Raw genomic sequence first — 24,158 nt, forward strand, 5'->3', positions numbered from 1 at the left:
CCTTCCACCAAGACAACTGTTCCCTCAAAGACTCCTGGAAATGAAACAGCTGACAATAAAACTCTTCTGTCTGTCTGCCACAAACACACACTTGTCAAATAAATCCAAGGCAGACTCTCCTCTTGATCCGTTTACAGGGGAGGTGATGGCCATTTTCTGACAGCTGAAGACGGATGGGTTTTGCTTCTTTATGAGCAGATCCAGATGGCCAGTGCTGTCTGCCTAGTGTCTACCAAAGATTAGTTTTAATTAGCACAAGTCGAACGACGGTTCTGTGGGTTCTCACTGTATTGACACACAGTCATGTAGACACTGTGTACTGAGTCTGTTCATCGACTCTGCTACTCCTTAAGTTACACTTTGATCACTTCTATGTAGAGCTGAGGATACGAACACATAAATAAAACCTAGACCAGCGGTGTCAAACTCATTTTAGTTCAGCGGCCACATACAGCACAATTTGATCTCAAGTGGGCTGGACCAGTAAAATAATAACATAATAAGTTCTAAATATTATTATTATTATTAGCAGTAGTAGTAGTAGTAGTAGTAGTAGTAGTATTTGTATTAGTATTAGTATTACCTTTATTTAACTCTTTAACGCCAAACGTATCATATTTGATACATGAGCTTTGAAGCATGATCAGTGTGATTTTTTTTTTTTCTCAAAAAACCTGATGTATACAATTAGATACATGCAACACACAGATAATCCACCAGGAGGGAGGAATTTGCTCACCAGAGGCCTTTCCAGTGACACTATAAGACTGTCATTAATGAGGAAGGTGGCGGAACTTTCCCAATTTTGAAAAGGAATTACTAGTTTGTTCGACATGTTTGTGTTTGTTTGTTCAAAAACGATAATATTTGAGCATTGAGACCCAATGTATCAAATATGATACAAAATTGAAATTCATACATGGAAATGGATATTTTTAAAGAAAATGTTTTGGTTGTTCAGAAGGACCAATAAAGGCTCCAGTTTGAAAGAACTGGAATTTTCTGTCAATGATTTAATGGTTCAGGCTTTACAGGGTTAACTGTTGAGATTAATAATCTCCTTTTCAGGAGTGTCCAGGCCAAGACAGCAGCAGCAGCAGAAGTTACGTTAAATAGAAATCACAGCCATACATCCACACTACAAATATACATAAAACATAATAAAAGTCAATACTAAAACCAAGCATAAAACACCAGATAAGGATGTGCATATAAAACATCACCTTTCATTTCATTTCATTTTGTTTATTTTGAGCATTTACAGAATACATGCAAATTCAAAACTCCAAAAAAATCATTCATCTACACTCGAAACGGAGTGGGAAGAAGAAAAACTTAAACCATTATTTTAAAAGGTACTAAAAGTATAACAGCAATTTTTCCTTAAAAGCATCTCAAAGCAGAATCCCATTCAGTCAATTAGAAAAACATCTGCATCCACATTTATCCTTTTCCCATTCATTTAAAATGACTTTGAATGTATGAAAAGAGACCAATTCCTTTAGTTTAATCACCTTCTGTAGGTTGTTCCAGGCAGTGGGAGCAGAACATTTAAAAGCTTTCTTTCCCAGGTCTGTTTTGACCTTTGGAACTCATAGCGATAACAGATCCTGTAATTCAAGTCATTCCAACAGATGTAGGCCAGCAAATATGATGGAAGCAGACCTAAAATACATTTATATAAATATTATATATTATATAAATAATGACAACTCCAAATTTTTTCTGTTTTCTCACAAAAAATTTAATAAAATTATGAAAATGTTTACTTTTACAAACAATCCCTTCACAAAAAAATGTCAACCTGAAATTTCTTGAAAACAATAAGTGCAATTTTAACAATATTATATCATTTACACATGTGCATTACAACTTACAGATCACAGTGGATCTACAAAGGCACAAAACCTTTTTATAACTGGCAGAATATTGCTAAAATTTCAGAGTTTAGAGCTAAAATGCCCTTGACTTAATGCCTTCTGTGTAAAAATTCATCCCATGGGTCGGATCAGAACCTTTGGTGGGCCAGTTCTAGCCCACGGGCCATATGTTTGACACCCTTGCCCTAGGCGGACTGAAAACTTGGTTGTACTTCATAAATGTACTGTTAACGTACATATTCTGGCATCATTTAGTAGCTCTTATCAATGCCTCATTCTTCCTGACCATATTCTGTAACTGCACGGCCATTAACCATCTGTTTTCCCTCTTGCATATTGATAGTAGGAAATTAAATGTACATGAATTATGAGCTGAATATGCTTTGCTCATTATTGGCCTTCATAAAGTCATAATAATGACTAATAAAGAACCAATGTAATATCCAAGTGATGACTAATAAAGAGCCAATATGCAGCTTATGTATATGTTAATTAGGAGCTATTTAATGGTGAATATGTGTCGCTTAAAATAAGGAGTTACACAAGAATTCAATCATTTATTTCCTCTGTAGGATGGAGGAAAAGTGAATGTGTGATAAAATATATATCCTCCTGAGACCCAGGAAAGTAAACGTTTTGGATTTTTTATATTAGATAATTGTTTTAAATGGAAACAGCATGATGCAACAGTTTTTTCAGATACATATTATGCACATTTTTTAACTAACAGTGAAACTCTTGTCCCCTTCAGAGGACAAAAATGCATTACTGGGTCTCGGGAGGATATTGGTATAAAAAAGTTAAATGGAGTTTTTTTTTTTCTCTGAACTATCATATCCAGTCTGATTACTACCGGGATCGCAGACAGAGGTGAAAAGTCTGCACTCAAAAATCAGTCTGATATCTGTCTAGCATTATCTATCTGAAGGAACAGCTTAAAGTACCTATACACGGCTCAGTCGACTTCACCTGTCGTAATGAGAGACAGCACTTCAACATCAAACACAGACTAGTCTTTTTGCTGTCAGTCCCTCTTTGGCGTATCCATTAAGTTCACACCGAGACAATCTGCAGTTCTCCACCTGCTGTCATGACAACTCCTTAAAACAGACAGATGCATAGATAGATAGATATACACTCCTGATCAAAATTTTAAGACCAGTTGAAAAATTGCATGAATTTACATTTTGCTCTGGATCTTAAGAAGGTTCTAAGTAGACTTTCAAAATGCAAAAAGAAGAAATGGGAGTGAGACAAAAAAAAAAATTGAGTAATTGAGCAATTTATTGAAAACAACAATTAAACTGAAATCAGCAGTGATGGCACGTTGTAAGAGGCCTTGGCTCAACAATCTGACCACGTTCAAAGAGAGAAAGCTTTTTTTTTCTTTGCCATCAGGAGGTCATGACAGTATGAATACCTGACAGAAAAAAATGACTTTGAATCCACATTTTTGCTCAGATTTTGACTTTTAAAGGCTGTGGTCTTAAACTTTTGATCAGCTGATGAACAGCCTATTTCAGTTTAATTGTTGTTTTCAATAAATTGCTTTCTCAAATTTTTTTTTTTTTTGTCTCACTCCCCATTTCTTCTTTTTGCATTTTGAAACTCTACTTAGAAACTTCTTAAAGCTGCATATGACTTTCATCACCAATTTTTCATCAAATCTGTAAAACCCGAGTCATAGCCTAAGTTTCATGAATCCGTTATTCTTTTCTGTGATTACTCACCTGAATCTCTTTCCTCACGGTGAACAATTTCGAAGTATACTCCATCATGAACACTGTATGTGTTTACAAGCAGAGCCGGTAGGTCACCTGGGCATTTTCGGAAATTTGTCACTACGTGCTATGTGGGAAGTGGAGTTCCACGACAAAAAACATATCGACCAAGCGAAAGTGGGTGCATGGAACTCCGCTTCCCACAAAGCACATCATGACAAATTTCCGAAAATGCCTGAGTGACCCTCTGGCTCTGTTTGTAAACAAATGGATTGGGTATGGTGGAGTACACTTAGAAATTGTTCACCATGAGGGAAGGGATTCAGGTGCGTAATCACGGAAAAACTTATGAATTCATGATACTTAGGCTATGACTCCTGATCCAAATTTTGATCAGGAGTGTATTTTATTGATCCCAAACTGTGAAACTGTAGTGCAGCAGCAGCAGCATGACAAACAGTAAAAGTAGAATATAAGAGCAAACACACTATACATAATAAATTAGAAGTATAAAGAGAACTGGTAGAAAAGTAGTTTGTTGAATACTTCATCTATTGAATTGAATTGAATCTATATGTCAGCCCTGTGATGAACTGGTGACATGTCCAGGATGTACCCTGCCTTCACCCATATGTAGCTGGGATAGGCTCCAGTGACCCCTGCGACCCTAGTGAGGATAAAGCGGGTTCAGAAAATAAATGAATAAATGACAGAATGAATCTATAGGACAGTTATAACTGAACAGCTCCTTTTTAAATTTTTTGTGCATTTTACAATAGCATCATAGTAAAACTACCTCCATCAGTGACCTCAGAGGTACTACTGTGATATTGTCCAAACACTGTATGACATGATGTTATGGCTTGATCTACTGATGTCCGTGCAATACCTAAATTTATTTACAATTTACAACAAAGAAGAAATAAATTGTGTTGTTGCTGTCATGTAGATGCTAAACAAAATTTTAATTGTGAAACTGAATATACAGGGTGGGGAAGTAAAATTTACAATATTTTGAGGCAGGGATTGAAAGACAGTGTATGACCAATTAGTTTATTGAAAGTCATGAGAATTTATTTGCCACAAGAAAACTGACATAATAGAAAATGTTTTTATTCTATGTGTCCTCCTTCTTTCTCAATAACTGCCTTCACACGCTTCCTGAAACTTGCGCAAGTGTTCCTCAAATATTCAGGTGACAACTTCTCCCATTCTTCTTTAATAGTATCTTCCAGACTTTCTCGTAATAGTTTTGCTCATAGTCATTCTCTTCTTTACATTATAAACAGTCTTTATGGACACTCCAACTATTTTTGAAATCTTCTTTGGTGTGACGAGTGCATTCAGCAAATCACACACTCTTTGACGTTTGCTTTCCTGATTACTCATATGGGCAAAAGTTTCTGAAAAGGTATGGATAATAGTGTTAGGTATGATTATGACATCAATATATGTTTGGTTTCAAAACAACTAACGTAGTGCCTGCTGAGAAAAAACAACTAAATGTTCATTGTAAATTTTGCTTCCCCACCCTGTAGCACTAACAATATCTATGGTGCAAATTAGTGACATTAGGCATAAATGTCATAATAATAATCACACAAATTTTCCAGGCTCAGGTATGTAGGTATTACTTTATTGATGCTCTTATTGATTATTTTCTCCCGTCAATATTCCAAATAAAACAAAAATGATCCAATAATCAGTGGAATGTCATGGAATTAATAACACCGTTACCGAAACAGGCCGTTGAAATTGATCCATGAACATCAGGGATCATAGATAACCAGGAAACATAACACTGGCCTTATAACATAATTGCCTAAGTCATATTTTTGGCCAAATTGTTATATTTGCATAAAATGTAGCAGCAGTATGAGGAGAGTAAAGTTACACAGATATCACAATTTGGCCAAAAATATGACTTATGCTATTATGCTGTAAGGCTAACGATGAGGACATTCACAGAGAGTGTTGAGCAGCACCTCATTACAAAAACAGTGGAATTGAGGCAAATTTGCAACGCTAGTCTACAAGGGGTTAAATCAGTGAAACATACATGTACAGCAGTAGTAGATGTGATACGTGTTGGAGTCCACACAGAACAATGATGCACTGAAGGCAGCTGCTCTTGCCTCCACATGGCTGCCACTCTTCACAGGACTAACTGGGGGTCGGCTAATGGGATTATGTGGGTTGGAAGCCCTCATAAATGAAGTCCCTGGTGAGGAGCGGGGAGCCCCAGCTATCCCTTAACCCTCTTTAAAGCCTTGCCTTTCACAGTCAGTCAGACTGCACCGGCTCGGCTGCTGGGCTCAGGAGCCGTGCTCGGGGCGCTGGCTGATGTAAGGAGGATGGCATTTCCCTTTGTAGCAAAAATGAAATTTATATTAATTTTCTTAAGATTATTTCCAAAGCAGTGGGGTTTTATTACATTGTACTTTTGAGACAGGCTGCAAAGTTAAAGGCCATGGGTCACAGAGTCACATGGCTTCACTGTTGACATTTTCTTCTCTACATTCTTGTGTTGCAATCTTTAAATCTGACAAATTACACTAAACCACAGATACAAGTAATGAAACAAACCGCTGTAGGTCAGCAAGTTTGTATGTCCTCTTGTTTTTGAGAAAAGCTGTTTTGCAGTGAGGTTTATTTTATGTAGAAACTTGATATTTAAAGTGAATCGAGGCATGTAGTATTATTATCTTCCAGTAGAGCAATTCAGAAGGTTTGGGTTTTGTTGAGTTCACAGAAAGGCCAGATGTTGTAGGAGGGTTTCAGTTGAACAGTCATATAGTGTGTTACCTAAATAACTCTATGTTGGATTCTTCTTATCCACACTCACAGATGCAGTATGTCCTTAGAAAATGCTCTTTTACATCAGAATCAGAATACTTTATTAACCCGAGGGGGAAATGATTGGGTGTTAGTCGCTCTATTCAAGTATAATAAAAAGTAGCAGGAAAGAAATTATTAATACAACAGAAAATTATGTACAGATTATGTATATTTCTTTAATTATCATATTGGTAATATACTGTCTTATACATATTTTACAAATTGCTGTTTTAAATGTGTCTTAATAGTGTTTTAATATGCATATTTGTATATTGAGAGCGATATATTGGTATATTAGGTATATAGATTTATATACCAAATACATACAAATGCAATGCTTATTTTGGCATTGATCCAGCTGATGTAAGCATATCAAGTGCCTCAATATATGTGCCAAGTTTGAAGTAAATTGAACCAAAATTGACGTTTTTGTAGACATTACGAATTTCGCCCATTATAAGTAAATGGGGGAAAAAAGATTTTAAAAATTCATAAAAAAATTTTTAACTTTTACCTACTTTTCACAAACTGTAACCACATCTATTCTGGGTCACTGGCAATCTATAAACCCAATTTGGTATGAATTCATCCAATAGTTTTTCTGCTACAGACATGTGAAATTTAGCCCATTATAAGTAAATAGGAGAAAAAAAAGATTTAAAAAAAAAAATGCATAAAAAATGTAAACTTTGACCTACTTTTCCCAAAATGTATTGACATCTATTCTGGGTCAGTGGCAATGTATAAACCCAGTTTGATATGAATTCAACCAATAGTTGTGCTGCTAGAGTGTTAACAATCAAACAAACCGAACCAAAAACAATACCCCTTGCCTACCCTTCGGGGGGCGGGGGGGATAAATGTGCGAGAATATAGTGGAATAGACATGTTTGATTTCCTGGTGAATGCCTTTGTCAGGTTTACTAAGAGCATCTTTCTGACTTTGTGTTCCTGTAGAAATGTGAGCTCTGATGGTGCAGAGGCTCGACGCAGACTGAGGGAATGCGAGGGATTGGTGGACGCCCTTCTGCACGCTCTGCAGTCAGCTGTAGGAAAGAAAGACATGGACAACAAGGTAGGCCACATCCTGTCCTACATACTAAAGCAGTAACAAACGACACTTGGAATGAACTGCAAAAAATAAACAGCAGATAACATCTCTTCGGTTTCCTCCTAGTCTGTGGAGAACTGTGTTTGTATCATGAGGAACCTGTCCTACCACGTCCACAAAGAGGTTCCAGGAGCCGAGAAGTTCCAGGATCCATCAGCGCTCCAGGCCCCCGGCTCAGCGGGGCCACAGAGGAAGAAAAAGGATGATGCTGGATGTTTCGGAGGCAAGAAAGCCAAAGGTGAGTCATATATCAGAATCTAACTTTAATAGAGTACAAACACAAGAGCAAAATCAACAGAAACTAGTATGAAATTAAATTAATTATAGTGTTTTTCATTCCGTAATCATCTTAAGGCTTTGGATGAGCAATTATTTTTCAAGGTATTGCAGAAATGCTTTACTCTAATTATTGTTTTCACCTTCTATAAAAATATATTTTCATACAATGTTTGTAATATGGAAACGGCAGAGGGTTCCAGCAGAGAGGCCATGGGCTTCTGTTTTGTCCTTGTTGCATTTTCTTGACTGGTCACATACAAAGTCCTTTTGACTACAGTCTGTCATTAAAAAAGATGTGTCACATGTAATAGCATGAAATATGCAGTGTCTCTATAAAATACATTTAACTTCATCATGTTTCAAAGACAAAAAAAACCCCTCTCTTTTTAAATATGCAGTTTAACTGAACTCGAATCAAACTGTATTGTCTTCAGCACCTTATAGGATCCTATATAAAATATACCATGAAGGATCAGTTCCATGAAACGGGGTTGTTCATAAATGTAAGCATCACACAAATTAATTAAAGTAGAAATGTAATTAACAGACATAAATACAGTGCATAGGTTACCTCGTTCCGTGTGTTTCAAAACCATGTTGAGACTGCCTCTGTTTAGTGACTTCTAGAGTAGAGTAGAACAAGTAAAACAGGATAAAGTTATGGAAATGTGGTCAAAATGGATTGTATATCACCCCATTGAGGGCAGATTTAATTTAACTGGAAATGACAAGTTATAATTGAACTGGTTGAATGTACTGGAGCTGAAACTTGTATGGATTTCGGAATAAGAATAATGAAAATGAGGGAAAAATGGGACATCTTTTTGTTCTAAGGTATGTTTACCGATCTATATATATATATATATATATATATATATATATATATATATATATATATATATATATGTATATAAAGGCAAAGACTTACAACACAGTTAAGAACAGTTGTCTTTGTTTTTTTTTTCTAAACAGAGAACTTATATGGGACATATGTATGTTAAATTTCATGTTTTACTATTGATAACTTTTCAGACATGGCATACAAATGTGCTTAGATGTCTGTTGTAAAGTATCTTTCCAAATGAAAAAAATAAAATCATTTAAAAAAAGAATAGAATAGAATAGAATAGAATCAATCTTTATTGTCACTGTCACAGGAACAATGAAAATCAGTTTAGCAGCTCTGTTCTGTTTAGAAGCCAAAACACACTATAAAAATATCGCACAAATACTGAAAAATGTAGGCATTTGCAAAAAGCTACAAATATTTAAATATTAAATATACAGATCCTACTAGAGTACTACTAAAACTACTGAAATATACAAACGCTAACTCTATACTACAGATGAGAAATATGTACAATAAATAAGGATATATACAGGTAAGTTTAGGAAAAAAGGTGCATGTGTCGGACATTTCTCACCGCACTGCCTCCTGCATGAGGCACTTTTTGTCATTATTGAGTCTCCTTAACAGATGTGCCATGTTTGTGTTGTTAGCTGCGTCTTAATCAGCATGCTCCCTGGCTGTTAGCTAAACGACGCTGTTATCTCCCTGCTGTACAACAATAATGGCGGCCATTAATCAGTCAGCCAATGAGGTGTGACCCGCCAGTCAGTGACCCTTGACTTCTAACGACTCATCGGAGAATCATCGGCGCTCCCCGGGTCAGGACGGCGCCGATGCTTACATGTATACAAACTTATGAAGAAACCAATTAACCACGTGAATTCATGTGCACTCACGCTTTGACTAATGAGATGTGTTTAGCTGCTGCAGTGCCTGAAGGTGTTCTTTGAAAGCGCAGAAGGTACAGGTGCAGAAACATTAAAAGAGCACCGAGGCGGGCTGTTAAGCAACCCTGTCGGCAATACGCTTAGTAATTTGTTTCTTTAAGTGGGCTAAGTTTGCCGTCCTCTTCTATTTAATGTCACATTCAGTATGAAATATACTATTATGATCAACACCTCCTTAGCAGCTTAAGCTTTGTTTCAGCTTCGAAACACTTGGACTCATAGCTGTAATTTCCACTTTTCCATATCTTTTCCGTGTAGTGATTTAAATGAAACGCTTATAGAAATTCTGGGAGCTCATGCTGTTGTTATGCACATGTTTTACCGTGACTCTATTCTGTCCTTCTGTCTCAATTTTCTCCTTATTTTTCAATTTCTTCCACATTGCTTGCTCGCTGGCTTATCCTCAAATCTTTTGTCATTTTCTTTTATTTCAACCACTTTTCTTGCTATTTGACTATTTCTTTTTTTCTCCCTCTGAAAAGCTTTCCTACTGTTGCCAGCTTTTTGAACTTGCTACCCAAGGACTGCAAATGGCTTCCTCTCTTGCCTCTTTTCTATCTTAAAAAAAAAAAAAAAAACCCTTTTTTTTTTCCTCATTGCTCTTTCTCTCCTGTCTTTATTGTGGACTTTCTCTCCTTAACTGACACTCTCTCACCTCTCCTATTCAGTAAAAAATGACCCTTTTTTGTGAGAGCTGTTCACATGTACTACACATTTCCCGGACAGTTGCACACACGCCTTTTTCACCATAACTCTTCTTCTTTTCTCCCTGCTTTGTGTTTTATGGCATTGCTGCTGCTTCCTTGGCTAACTATAGAGGAATGGTTTAATCAAGGTGAGTGTTCCTTCTTCAAACCTCCTCCCCTCCTCCCTTGTCTCCCCTTCCTCTTCCCCCTACCTCCCACCTCCCCTCACTTTCTTCCCCCTGGCTATAGAATATAGTTAGAACTAGTTTTGGGTGTCCTCCAAAAAACCCTAAAAAGTTCTAGGGACTTCTGAAATTTGGGTGTTTCACTCATTTCACATGCATCCCGTCACCATAGCTACCGACCGTAGCACCGAGTATTATAGTCTCCACCCCTCCCAGTTTTCACAGTGTGTTAGAAATAGCTGAAAGGTAAAAGCAGGAATTGGTGAAGCAGGTGAGTCCACCAGTGTCTGGCAGGCTAGAGTAGAGCTTGACTTATCAAATAAAACCAGTTTTTTTTATCTCGATACCTGTTTGAACTTCAGGCAAAACTAATTCCAACAGCTATGGCAAGTTATTACTTATTGATCGACTTTATCATTGAAATTGAAGCTGTATCTTTTTATCAGTTTTAGGCATAAATGTCAAGCTCTGCTGCAGACCCTGTTAGTGTGTGTATGTGTGTGTGTGTGTGTTTGTGAGTAGTGACACCAATTGATCAAGATTTTTTTGCCACTTTTAATCCTAATATTGGTGAATTTAACTATAAAACATGTTAGACTGTATAGTAAAAGTAGTATGTCATATGTAATTAGACCAGAGTTGCTTGTTTTCTGCATTTAAATATGTAGCAGCACAAGATTTTCTGTAATCCAATATAATATTTACCTGTGCCATCTGCTGCAGGTTGCCATTACAGTTATCTTAAAAGTAGCCTGTGTAGTTTTTGACTAGTAGTAACACTGTGGAGTTATGACGAATGATGAATATGTCCCCATTATATGTATTTTGTTTCTCTGCATGAAGATTTGTATGCATGAACTGAAAGTACAAGGACGATCTACGAAAAGCATGGCAGGACTGATGAATATTGGAATGGCAGGAACGACAGCTACCAAGCATATATGCAAACAGTGCAGGCTTCACATTATTCAAAGAAAATAACTTTTCACACTTAATATCTCTTTTAGGTTTCAAGGATATGCACAATGCCATCTGGTAAACAAAGCTGACTGTTAACATAACTTTGTTTACTTACAAGAAAACCGCAAAGGGCACCTTTAAAGGAACTGTCTGTAGTCTAACGTAGAAGAAAATGATAGGAAAATAAAACAGAAGCATGGAATATGTCACGTTTAGCTAGCTGATATAGTAAACAGTGTTTATTTGGGTTCTATACAGCTCAGTATATACCACCACATACATTTTATATGTAGAGGAATTAAAACATAAAAATTTAATGGAATGTTAATCCATATGGGAGTGATGTATAATGTAGAAACTGAGCTTCCCCTATGTAATTGTAATATGCCTCCGTATATGTCATGTATGCAGTGCATCATACATGAGACAGACAGCACTGATCTGTTGATGTAATATGTTCAGTTTCCTCTAACATTGGTTTTGGCGTCCTAACTGTACAAGCTTGTTCCCTGAAGAGAAGTACAGACTCAGTCCAGACGGAGCACCTCCTAATGTCATCCTACCCCAACCCCAGTGACCGGAAATTTCATTTCCATCTAACTGAGGAGTTGGCCTTTTCTGTCTGTGTATCACTGAACTGTCTCATGGGTTTGTCCATGTGCATGTGAGAACACCATTAGCTGGCTGTACTGCAATCACTCGACCACGCCACCCCACTCCATTTCCCCTCTGACACTGCATTATTCAGGGTGTTTGCCTTCCCAGGAGGTACTGGGAAAGTGTATGTATGTCAGTCTGGAACATATAAAGATGTAACGAAATATGTGCACGTTTGTACTTGTGGTCTTTCAGTCATCCAGTCTGTACTTTGATATTGTACACACACCTGGTCGTCTTTGAGAATACAGTCATATTTGTCAGCAGAGAGTGTAAAATCTGTGTGTGCGTTGGACATATACACATAGCTTTCTGTACTGTGCTCATACAACATTCATGCTTTCCTGTGTAGACCTGAATTAGACCGATATCTCAGTTTACCCCTTTCTTACTTTAGCCTTGGCTGTTAAAGTACAGGATGTTGTTTTGTACATCCCTCATTGAAATCCACCTAATGTAAGCAGGTGAAAACCAACTTATTTATTTTAGTGGTGTTTTTTAGGGGTTTGATCAGAATCCCCTCCTGGAAAACATTTAATAAGCTTTCAACTTAATGAGACTGAACATATCCATATCGGTCTAACCCTGGTCTTACCCATGATCCAGGTATAACCCTGACTTCATCCACTTATTCTGTCCTCCACACAGGTAGAAAAAATGGTGAGAACGACAAAAACTACGACACATTGGATCTGCCCAAACGCGCTGAACCGACAAAAGGTAGGCCCCTGTGTGACATCCGAACCATCCGTCTATTAACGAGTGAGAATATCCCAGGGGAAACCAGAATGAAAATAACTCACCTCATGCTACACAAAGGAGGGAAAATAAGCTCCATCTTTGACAACAACACTGTGTTGTTCTTAGGTGAAGACAGGTCAGGTGTTGTTGGCTGACGATGCTTTGACAAGACTGTGAGATAATTGAGCTTATTCTGGAATCAGCTTTTAAATAAGCTTTTAATTTAGTTTTGTTTGAAGATTTTCTGCCTTCGCTGTAAGAGTCTATTGTTATCAGCTTGGGAGAGAATCAACTCTGAAAGACATCTTTTTGTTTAACACCACAATAATACACTAAAGCACGAAAGGCGATTAAAAGAAGTCTGCTATTGTATGCAGCACTTCATCAAGTTTGACACTAAATGGCAGACATTGTTTTAGTTGTTCTATTGTACTGTGGTGATTAGTGACTCTAAACCAAATTAAACTGAGAAACTTTTAAGAAATGTTAACTGCCATGTAGGACTGTCTGATTTGGCTGATGTCCTCCTGAGACCCAGCAATGCATTTCTGTCCTCTGTAGGGGACTAAAATTTTTTTTGATCGAGGTCTTTTTTTATTTTCAGTTTTCAAATACACACAAAGAAACATACAATTTTAACATGAAATTGTTGTATCAAGTTCCTATCCACCTGCCCTCCCACCCATCCAAGTACTGGACCTTGGATAAATTTATATACAGCCAGACATTAAAGTTTGACAGTTTTATGTAAAAAAAAAAAATGCTGTCCATTGCAAAGCACATAAATAAATAAAAGTAATTCTAAAAATGTATCTGAAAAATCCAAAGATTCCGAACAAGACAATTGTTTAATGTAAAAAAAGCTAAACTTTTCACTTTTCTGGGTCTCAGGAGGATATAGTCCGTTAAATACCTGTAAAGTCCAAGCATCCTTCAAAGTCAGTTTCACCATGAAGGTAGGCTGGTTCGTGATTTGCAGCTTTGTCCTGACGGCCTGTGCACATATACAGTGATGCAGCAATAGCTCAACAAAACTCTCTCCACACTAATAGCTGCCCATTTTCAACTGAACCTGCAATCTAACAATCTAGGTCTGAACTTCATCCTTGGATTCATTGTGAAACATTGCATAGCATTCATTACATGTCAACATCACACAAAGCAGTATAGATTATTTTTCTTGTGGTACTGAACAGTTGGATGCACTGCTGTCAGGAGCATATAAAACAAGGTCATAATGCCCAAAGAAGTATGCGTGAGTTAGAAGTGGTTTATTATTGTCTTCATGTTTCTTCACCCACTGGAAAGATTTTCCTTTGTATCGGCTATATGTGGGTTCTTTGGAGTATAATTGCGTTTAGTACTCAGTGATACCGCACGGACCCACAGGGAAGGTCCGACTTCTAAGCACCAGTTTTTTGTATCACCTCGTGTACTCAAACAAGTGTCCTGACATTAATGCAACATGTATTTAGTTGTGACTCTGTCCATGTGTGTAGTGGTGTCAGTGTAAAGTACATGCTCTGGTTACACATCCCCATGTGGTATTTACACATCAGCACCTTCATCAATGTCTAGTGGCAGACACTCAAAGTCAATACCACTTCCTGTTTGACTACTAATTAGCCACATTAGCACAGCAAAGTGGGTTCTCATTAAACTAGATCACAATTAATTGCTGTGCTTTTCCCAGTTAAGCCGATTTTGCCTTTTTTTTAATCATTCCTGAAGTAAAAGAAAGCAAATGAGCTCCGAGGATGATAATTAATATTTTCCACTCTCTGTGTTTTCATGGGTAACAGCCAAGCTGGCATCCTCACGCTGTGGATCTGTACTGGTTACAACTGAGGTGCGATTACCTTACACAATGTGGAGACAACACCCTTCGGAGTTTTGAATCTTGTGAATGCAATTATCCTTATAGGCCTAAATGTCACGCACAGTTGAAATGAGTGTGTCAGTTCACATTGGAGAAAGCGCCTCCTGCATTTCCTGCACACACACTGACAAATCATATTTGACGTTTATTAGCTCAACACACAAGCGAATAACAACAGTGAGATGCATGAATAATAAGCTTAATCACCACAGCAAAACCCACATAGACTTTTAAAGCACATTTATCACTTTTCCCTCTTTGGGAAACATGAGTAGTGGAAGTACCCAGTGACTACAGCGCCATAAAAGTCTGCTGGGTGCCTTGTTTGTCTGTAAGAATGTGTATTTGTGTGGGTTCAGGCACGTACTCCATCTACCCCTACTGCATCCTCTGGTCATCTGTAGAGAGTTTGGAGAGAGAGAGAGAGAATGAGAGCGAGAGAACAACTCTCATTCTATGGCGATGGCTGAGGGAGATATGGGAGATTACATGTGTATCCTGGTCCTGATCTGATGTCAGACAGAGAGAGGTCAACACCGGGACCATCCTCGACCAGGCAGTGGTCTGTGATTAATCTGTCTGTTGGTGTGCACTGTGTGTGAGGACATAGAGAAATATAGATAAACACAACTGGGCCAAAAAAAAAGTCCCACGCTGTAACATTTCTTGGACCACCTTTATCCTTTATCTAAGCTTAACATTTCTTTCTGTCATTTTTTGGGCATCCAACATTTTTGACCAAGTGAAGCAACCCCAAATCTAGGGCTGGGCGACGAAACAATAATGATATATATCTTGCAATAACTTTTCCTCAATAGAAATTTGAGACGTGCTCGATACAATTTAGATAGAATTCATTCGTTCATGTTTTACAGACATAAGAACAGGCAATCATAACTAAGTAGCGCCGCACTGAACCAATCACGCTAGAGCCACGTCAAGTTAGGTTGACGCACACAGCACAGGTGTAAGAGCAGCCACAGCACATATGCTAATGTTTGGGCTGCAGCGGGAGGTAATGGATGTTCCCTCAGGAGAAAATGACTGAACTGCTGGTCTTCCCAGCTAAGCCAACCATACAGCAGGACATCTCCATCAGTACTGACTCCATACCTCTGGCTCCTACCAGTGTAGTACGCAACTTGGGAGTCATGATTGATAATCAGTTGACCTTCACAGATCACATTGCCTCTGTCACCTGATCATGCCGTTTCACTCTGTTCAACCTAAGAAAGATCAGGCCATACCTAACCAAACAGGCCACCCAGCTCCTGGTGCAGACTATGGTTATCTCCCGCCTTGACTACTGCAATGCTCTTCTAACGGGTCTCCCAGCTTGTGTTGTCAAACCCTTACAGATGGTCCAGAATGCAGCAGCGTGTCTGGTCTTCAATCAGCCTAAAAGGGCACATGTCACCCCCTTACTCATTGAGTTACACTGGCTACCCATAGCTGCCCGCATCAAATTCAAATCTTTAATCCTAGCCTACAAAATTCTCAGTGGGTCTGCTCCTACCTACTTAGGTGCACTGATAAAAGCTTATGTTGCCCCACGACCACTCCGCTCATCTGGGGAACGTTGTCTGGTGGTCCCCAGACCTTGTACAAGACAATCCAGGCTCTTTTCATGGGTCGTTCCACGTTGGTGGAATGCTCTACCGAGTGCTACAAGAACAGAGGCATCCCTGCCTATCTTCAAGAAGCTCCTGAAGACCCAGCTCTTCCGAGAGAACCTCCTGTCCTAGCACTTTCAAACATTCCATTTTAAATATTCTAATAAGGTTTTTCCCAGGATAACCACAGATTTTTCCAGGATTATCTCTGGACCTGCTGCGGTGGTCCTGCCTCTTCCCTGCCCTCGTCATCACCACTCACTTATCCTCAACTGCCTCCATGTGTCTCCCCCTACTCCCCCCTTCTCCCCCTCTCCCCCAGTCTCTATCTCTATCGCTCTCTCTTTTTCCCCTTCTCTACCCTCTCTCTTTAACCCTAACTGGTCAAGGCAGACGTCCATCCTCCAGGAGTCTGGGTCTGTTCCAGGTTTCTGCTGTTAAAGGGAAGTTTTTCCTTCCACTGTCACCAGTCACAAGTGTTTGCTCCTGGAGGATTCTGTTGGGTTTCTGTAAACTGGCTTAGAGTCTGGTTTTGACCAACTCTCTATATAAAGTGTCATGAGATAACTTTTTGTGATCTGGCGCTATATAAATAAAATTTGATTGATTGAGTGATTTAATTGGTATTCCCCTGTAAGTCGCTTTGGAAAAAAGCGTCTGCCAAATGCATAAACATAAACATAAAATGTGACCGAGAACTCACTGGTGTATTAGGGTGAAGTGTCTTGCCCAAGGACACAACAGCACATGGACAGAGCGGAATTTGAACCGCCAACCCTTCGGTTATTGGACAACCAGCTCTACCACCTGAGCCATGGCCGCCCCATAAAATTAATCATATTTAAATCAATAATAACTTTCTGATGTCTTCACAACTAAGTTATGTGTAATGGAAATTTAAGCTTGACAAATTATTATATGGGTCAATATATAATTGAGGGATATCTTTATTAAAAGTAGAAAAAAGCAAATGTTTTTTATGTTCATTATGATCATGTCTTCATATTCATAATTATTTAATTATGGAAACAATCACTTATTAATAAATGATTAATAAATGACTAGATATACTAAAATGTCAACTAAATAATCGTCCGAATTTAATAACAACCATCTTCTAATTAGCTAAACAATAATAAAATGAGCTTATTCAAAAATTGTTTTGATTGTGTTCTTTTTTATTAAGTTGAGATAATCATGACAGATATTTCTTTTTTGTCAATATATCACATTTTATATGGAAAATCACAAATTGTATCTGTGTCCGAGAAATGACTTTCAGCTAAGTTACCCATTACAAAAACACCTGTCAATGAAGTGTTAATTCCAAATCACATGACCTGCTCCACATGATGTCATTTCCTCCTGAAAAAAACACTGGCAAGACTCCATGATATGTTCGCTCTCCTCTTTCTTAGTTATTTAATATAAAGTAGTGTGTGAGTCAAGTGTGTATTTGTCACACTCTTATGTCAACAGTGTTACTACAGTATCTTTATAAATAACTTTTAATTTCAATTTTACTCAATTGTATATACAGGGTGGGGAAGCAAAATTTACAATGAACATTTAGTTGTTTTTTCTCAGCAGGCACTACGCCAATTGTTTTGAAACCAAACATATATTGATGTCATAATCATACCTAACACTATTATCCATACCTTTTCAGAAACTTTTGCCCATATGAGTAATCAGGAAAGCCAACGTCAAAGAGTGTGTGATTTGCTGAATGCACTCGTCACACCAAAAGAGATTTCAAAAATAGTTGGAGTGTCCATAAAGGCTGTTTATAATGTAAAGAAGAGAATGACTATGAGCAAAACTATAACGAGAAAGTCTGGAAGATACTATTAAAGAAGAATGGGAGAAGTTGTCACCCGAATATTTGAGGAACACTTGCGCAAGTTTCAGGAAGCGTGTGAAGGCAGTTATCGAGAAAGAAGGAGGACACATAGAATAAAAACATTTTCTATTATGTAAATTTTCTTGTGGCAAATAAATTCTCATGACTTTCAATAAACTAATTGGTCATACACTGTCTTTCAGTCCCTGCCTCAAAATATTGTAAATTTTGCTTCCCCACCCTGTATGATCTTTAGAAGAATTTTTCTGTAAAAATGTCATGTGGTGTTATGGTTATGTTGATTTTAGGCCTGAAAACAGCAAAAACGTTAATTATACCTGTCAACTATGTTACTCTGTAAAGGTAATTCAGGAAATCCTTCAATTATATATTGACCCATATAGAGAAAAATCCAACTAATCCACTGAGAACTGGTCCTTGGCAGCAGTGGGAAGGCAAAAACTCCCTTTAACAGAAGGAAAAACCCCAACAGAACCAAGCACAGGGTGCATGGCCATCTGTCTCAACTCCACTTGGGGTGAATAGAAAAGGGACAGAAAAAAGAAAAGCACAGAGGCACAACAGCAAACACAGTCAAACGCTGGGCAGGATGGTGAGGTTAGAAACTCCACAGCAGGAACGTAAAGCTCCAGAGCCAAAGATACCTACAGAAAGAAGCAGGGAGAGAGGACAGAAGAAAAGCACAAAGTATGGGAAAGACTGAAGTGAGTGGCATAAATAAATACAGTGCATCACAAGTCCCAGAGCAGCCTAGGCCTATAGGAGCACAACTACGAGATGGTTCACAAACACCTGAGCCCTGACTATAAACGATATCAAAAAGGAAAGTTTTAAACCTTATGTTAAAATTAGAGAGCGTGTCTGCCTCACAAATCCAAACTAGAGCTGGTTCCACTGCAGAGGAGCTCGATAAGTGAAAACTCTGCCTCCCGTTCTAGTTACGGAGAGTCTCAAATAAGCAAACCTACGCTTTGAGCATGAAGTGTTCTATTGGGATTATGCGGCCTCAGATTATATAGTGTAATGAGGTTTTTCAGAGAGAATAGAGCTTTATCATTAATGGCTGTGTGAGTTAGCTAAAAGATCTCTTGTAGATTTTATATGGAGGCAATGAAGGGAAGCTAGTGTAATTTAGGAGAAATCTGATCTCTCATGAGGTCAGCACTCACACAGCAACATTTATGATTAATTGGAGGGTTTTTTTTTTGAGTTATTTCAACATCCAGACACTAGGGAGGAGCCTGGAAGTAGCAGATGCATGTACTATTTTTCAGCATGGATGGGACAAAACGTTCCCAGGTGGAAGAGGATTGTCCTGGAATTTTATGGATGAATCAAATGATAAACCTTGGTCAAAATGACTCCGAGTTTACACTGTATTGTTGGATACAGTGATGGTTGGAGTTACAGAGGTGTGCGTATACAGTCACTTCAGTTTTGTCAGAATTTACAGGTCAGGTGATTATTGTTGCACCATGTGACAATTCATGATCAGTCCTCTGTAAAACTGTCTCTAAATGAAGACGCCATGTTTCTCACTGGAGATATGCTGGAATAATATGTCAATATCTATATCATAATACTGGAAGGTCTCAGAGTGTCGGCATGCGCGTGTGTATCTGCACAGTTGTGAGAAATTAGGACGTTTTTAACTGGCCAATTTCATACCTACAGTTGAGGAATAGTCCCATCTCTACATTAAATATCTCGGCAAGATGATAGGACTAATATTTTGGGAGATATTTGTAATTTTGGAAAACAATAGCCTTATAATCATGTTGCGCGGTTGACAGGAAGTGCAGTACCACGCTGCATGATGGGACATTAAGTTAAAAACAGGAACGATGCATTTACTAACTTCAGTCCATAATAGTTGGCAGGAAGCGCAGTACCACACTGCATGATGGGAAATGTTGACGGAAGCGCAGTACCATATTGCATGACGGGAAATAAAGTTAAAAACATGAACAACACATTTACTACTAGCTTCAGTCCATGATGGTTGATGGGAAGTGCAGTACCACGCTGCATGATGGGAAATAAAGTTAAAAACAAGAACATTTACTAGCTTCAGTCCCTAGATATTGGTATTAATATGGTCCGTTGTTCCCTACAGGTCAAGGCGCTAGTATAATATAATGTATAGAATATATGGAAAGACAGTCATTTAAACTGCAACTCAACTTTTATACTGCGCTGAAATACATTTACATATGGCTGTCACTAACTTTTTTTTTTTTTTAATCAATAAAAAGAGTCGATTTGTCACTGAAGCTGTGTTAATTGAATTCCGGTCATTTGGATACAGAGCAACACATGGAAAACACTAAATACATATCTTCATCTCGAAAAGCAAACTGTGAAACAAAACTATACGACATTTGAGCCAAATGTTTGCCATAGCCAGGGGCCTGTTGCAGATGGAAATGCATATGAATGACATCAACACTTGTAAAAAGCCATCTGGAGAATGACGATTTTTGGTACTTTGGCACATTTGGACAGATTGAGTCTTGAGGAGGATGTTCTTCTTGTGGGTACTTTTGCTCTTTGCACAAGACTTAACTAACCAGTGGAAAGAGGGAACATTTGCACATGAGTTTTGGTGATACATTTTGGTGTGCAGAAAAATGATGCCCAAAAGGACAATGCTTCAGATGTGCTGAAATAGGAAGTTTAGCCATTACAAGTCAACCCTTTTCTACATACACAACATTTCAGTACAGTTTTGTATCAAACTTTAGTTCATTTGAAACACTTTTTTTTTTTTATTTGAACATTTAGAAATGAACACATGATGCTTACGTTCAACTTCCGCGCCGACTTTATCTCAAACATCAATCCAATCTTAGCCTTCTTTAGTTGTTTAACTGTTGTGATGCTGTCTTCTAGTTGATTATTTGGACACTTGGCCCAGTCTTTCTGATTAAGTGAGTTATTTTCCCTGTATTTGCAAAGGGGACCAATTGTAGACAAATACATCATTAGAGAAGTCCAAAGTTAGCGGCGATGCATTATTCATGCCGCCCAGAACGGAGTCAGAGCAAGAGTGGGGTGGCAGTAACAAAAGTAATTAAGAAGTGTGAAAAGAGGCATTTCATTAAAGAGCCAATGAGTGGAGCCGCCCCAGAGACGATGAAACATTTTCCCAACAGTTAATTGAAACCACAGCGTAAACCTTTAGATTGTAGAAAGGTCAGATGACGTGAGGAAGGAGGGGTGGAGACGAGACAGTGGGGTGTGTGTGTGTGATCAGATCTGGCCTCCCTTTTGGTGGAGGGGGATAAAGGTGTCTAAAAAATTAAGTGGGCTTTTCTTTCTTTCTTTCTTTCTTTCTTTCTTTCTTTCTTTCTTTCCTTCTTTCCTTCTTTCCTTCTTTCTGTCTTCTAGTATTCAGCTGCCTCAAGAAAAAAGCAGTTATTTAAATTAATTAGCCTTTACATTTGATGCAGCCTTCATCTCTCTCTCTCTTTCTCTTTTTCTCTCTCTCTCTCTCTCTCCCCCTCCCTCCCCCCTTCACCTGCTCCCACATCGGCTCGTCTCTGCACTGCGTTGTCGAAAAGCGAGTCACGACGCAGGACGAGCAAAAAGCGTTTCACATGCTGACGGTTTCCAGTCAGCTCTGTGAGTTCTTTGTAATTAGGGATGCTTTGCTCTCTCACCACTGTGGACGTTGAAGCCCTTATATGTTGCATAGCTTATTCCCACTGTAATAAATCTTTCTCTCTACCTGCTTGTTGTTTCCATTGAGGCTGATTGATCACAACTGCATTAGGTAATACTAATTAGTCATACGTGACAATAAGGCCAGTCTGACTAAGCAATAAATGACTTCCGCAAAAGCCTCAGTGCCTTCCACGACTTGCTGCCTCACTCCTTCTACCGTGCTTACTAATTTCTCTTTCTCTCTGCCACTTTCGGTGCTCTCTTCATCCCGGAGAGATTTATTGCCCTCCCTTCGCCTCGCAAACACACATTGAGCAATTGGGAAAACAGCGGCGTTTACCAAGGCGACAACTGCGTAACGCGTCTCGCTGCTTTGTCTTGCAAGCTAAGCATTTAATTTGAAGGTCTTAGCTTTGACAAACAACAACAGTGCGAGCTGTTATGTATTGCATTGTGTAACCGTCTTTGATATCATCCCACTGGAGATCTCCATTTGTAGTATAATGAACACTGACTGCTTTGCTATTGGAGTCATCGCTGCCTCTGATACATCTCAGCTCTTGAAGTCTCAAAAGTCAGAAGCTCAATTGAATTAAGAAAACGGAGCTCCAGTGTTTTTGTTTGTGTCTGCTGTGTCTCCACGCAAAGAACTATTTCACTTAATGGCTGTGTGGCTTGAATCTGATCCTTCTAATCCTCCCCGCGATATCTCTCTGTCTCGGAAGCTGCGGCAAGAAAAGCAATCGTCTTGCCCGGGGGGCACGATGAACATCCTGCCGCAGTGAGCAAATATGTTCAAGCACATCCATTTTTCAAGATAAAGCATCTTTGCGTCATTAACTGCTGCCAAATACGCTTCAGAGCAGCACAATTCCTCTGGGAGGGAAAGTTTTGGCCTGTTCTGTGCCTACTTTCTACCCCAAGTTATAGTAGAATATCTCCAATAATTGACTCGCTGTGCCAAAATTTGAGCAGCGTAGGTGTATAGTAGGTGTTGGTTTTCACTGTGGAATGTAACACCCTAACAGTGACCGCTGATTCGTGGCCTTGCTGACTTTTAGCTAGTTGCAGTCAGCCTGTGAATAAACACATCACTCCTCAGTTGCTCTGGTCATCTGCCTCTTCTTCCTCACTTCCTGCTGTCACATTTCACAGTAAAGCGATACCCCAGATGATGACGAGCTCACACACAGCGCTTCTTAGACACGAAGAGCTGGTATGTGACATATATATAAAGCATGTACACAAACAAAAAGCATGTATTTAAATATGTAACACTTGGCACAGACGCATGCTCGTATGCACACATATTCACACGTACTTTCTCACTCTCAGCTTTTGTGCTATCTTGACACGTAGCATCCACTCCACACAGGGTTGTGTCCAGACTATCTGGCACCTTATAGCACTGTGTCTCTCTGCAGTGTCTCTCATTACTTTCTCCAAGGTGTTACACCTTCCTTATGCCAAATATACAGCATGTTGCATGGTTTCTACAGGGTGTCCCATAAGTCTCCATACATAGGAAAAATAAACGTTTCTTGACATAAACCATTTTTATTTATATAATATGCTCTATATGACTGCCATTTTGTCGGGAACACATTTCAATGCGTGTCCTCCACTGCTGAAGAACTATGAAGAAGAAATATAAAGAAATACATGTTAGAACCATATGTATTATGTCTCCTACGTATGGAGGCTTATGGGACACCCTGTACAGCTTTGACTCAATGCAAGTCTATCAGGAAAAATAACTCTCATGAGGTGCCATAGGTGACTAAATAGGTTTTATATTTCTGTTCTGACTCAGATAGGGTTTGACAGAAATAAACACAGTGGCATCTGAAACCAGGATGTGCATCTGCATCACTGAGGCCAGTGCCATACCCATCTCAATGCGTTACCCAAATCTAATAAATTAAAGATACTTGTGAAGCAGCTATCACTGTGATGCAATATGATTCACCCCAAATGTGCTGCACGTATGATTCAACACGAATTGATTCAACACAAAGCAATTCAGTGGGATATGATGCAATGCAAAACAATACAATGCTGTGCAGTTTAATTTAGTGCAGATAACTTGACTTGTTTTCTTTGGTCCTTCTTCAGCCAAGAGCAAATCACAATTCAACTACAAAAAAGTGCAATAACTGCTACACGTTTATTTTTTTAGTACTCCAATTCAGTAAGCAGCTCATCATTTCTGTTTTACATCTACAAAACACTTGGTTTGTTCACAACAGACCTTTTTGCCAGACATTTTATGGTGCCTAAA

At 38.6% G+C, this 24,158-nt stretch overlaps 1 protein-coding gene across 1 annotated transcript in view; it reads left to right on the forward strand.

The window, feature by feature from the left end:
* arvcfb (ARVCF delta catenin family member b) overlaps positions 1 to 24,158 on the forward strand; it is a 278,368-nt gene that overhangs the window by 211,200 nt on the left and 43,010 nt on the right. The window contains 4 exon segments of the mRNA XM_030142598.1: positions 7,397 to 7,514; positions 7,617 to 7,788; positions 10,444 to 10,461; positions 12,763 to 12,834. Of these exon segments, the coding sequence (XP_029998458.1) occupies positions 7,397 to 7,514; positions 7,617 to 7,788; positions 10,444 to 10,461; positions 12,763 to 12,834 (380 nt within the window).

This window comes from Sphaeramia orbicularis, chromosome 9, assembly GCF_902148855.1.
Source record: "Sphaeramia orbicularis chromosome 9, fSphaOr1.1, whole genome shotgun sequence".
Classification (NCBI taxonomy): domain Eukaryota; kingdom Metazoa; phylum Chordata; class Actinopteri; order Kurtiformes; family Apogonidae; genus Sphaeramia; species Sphaeramia orbicularis.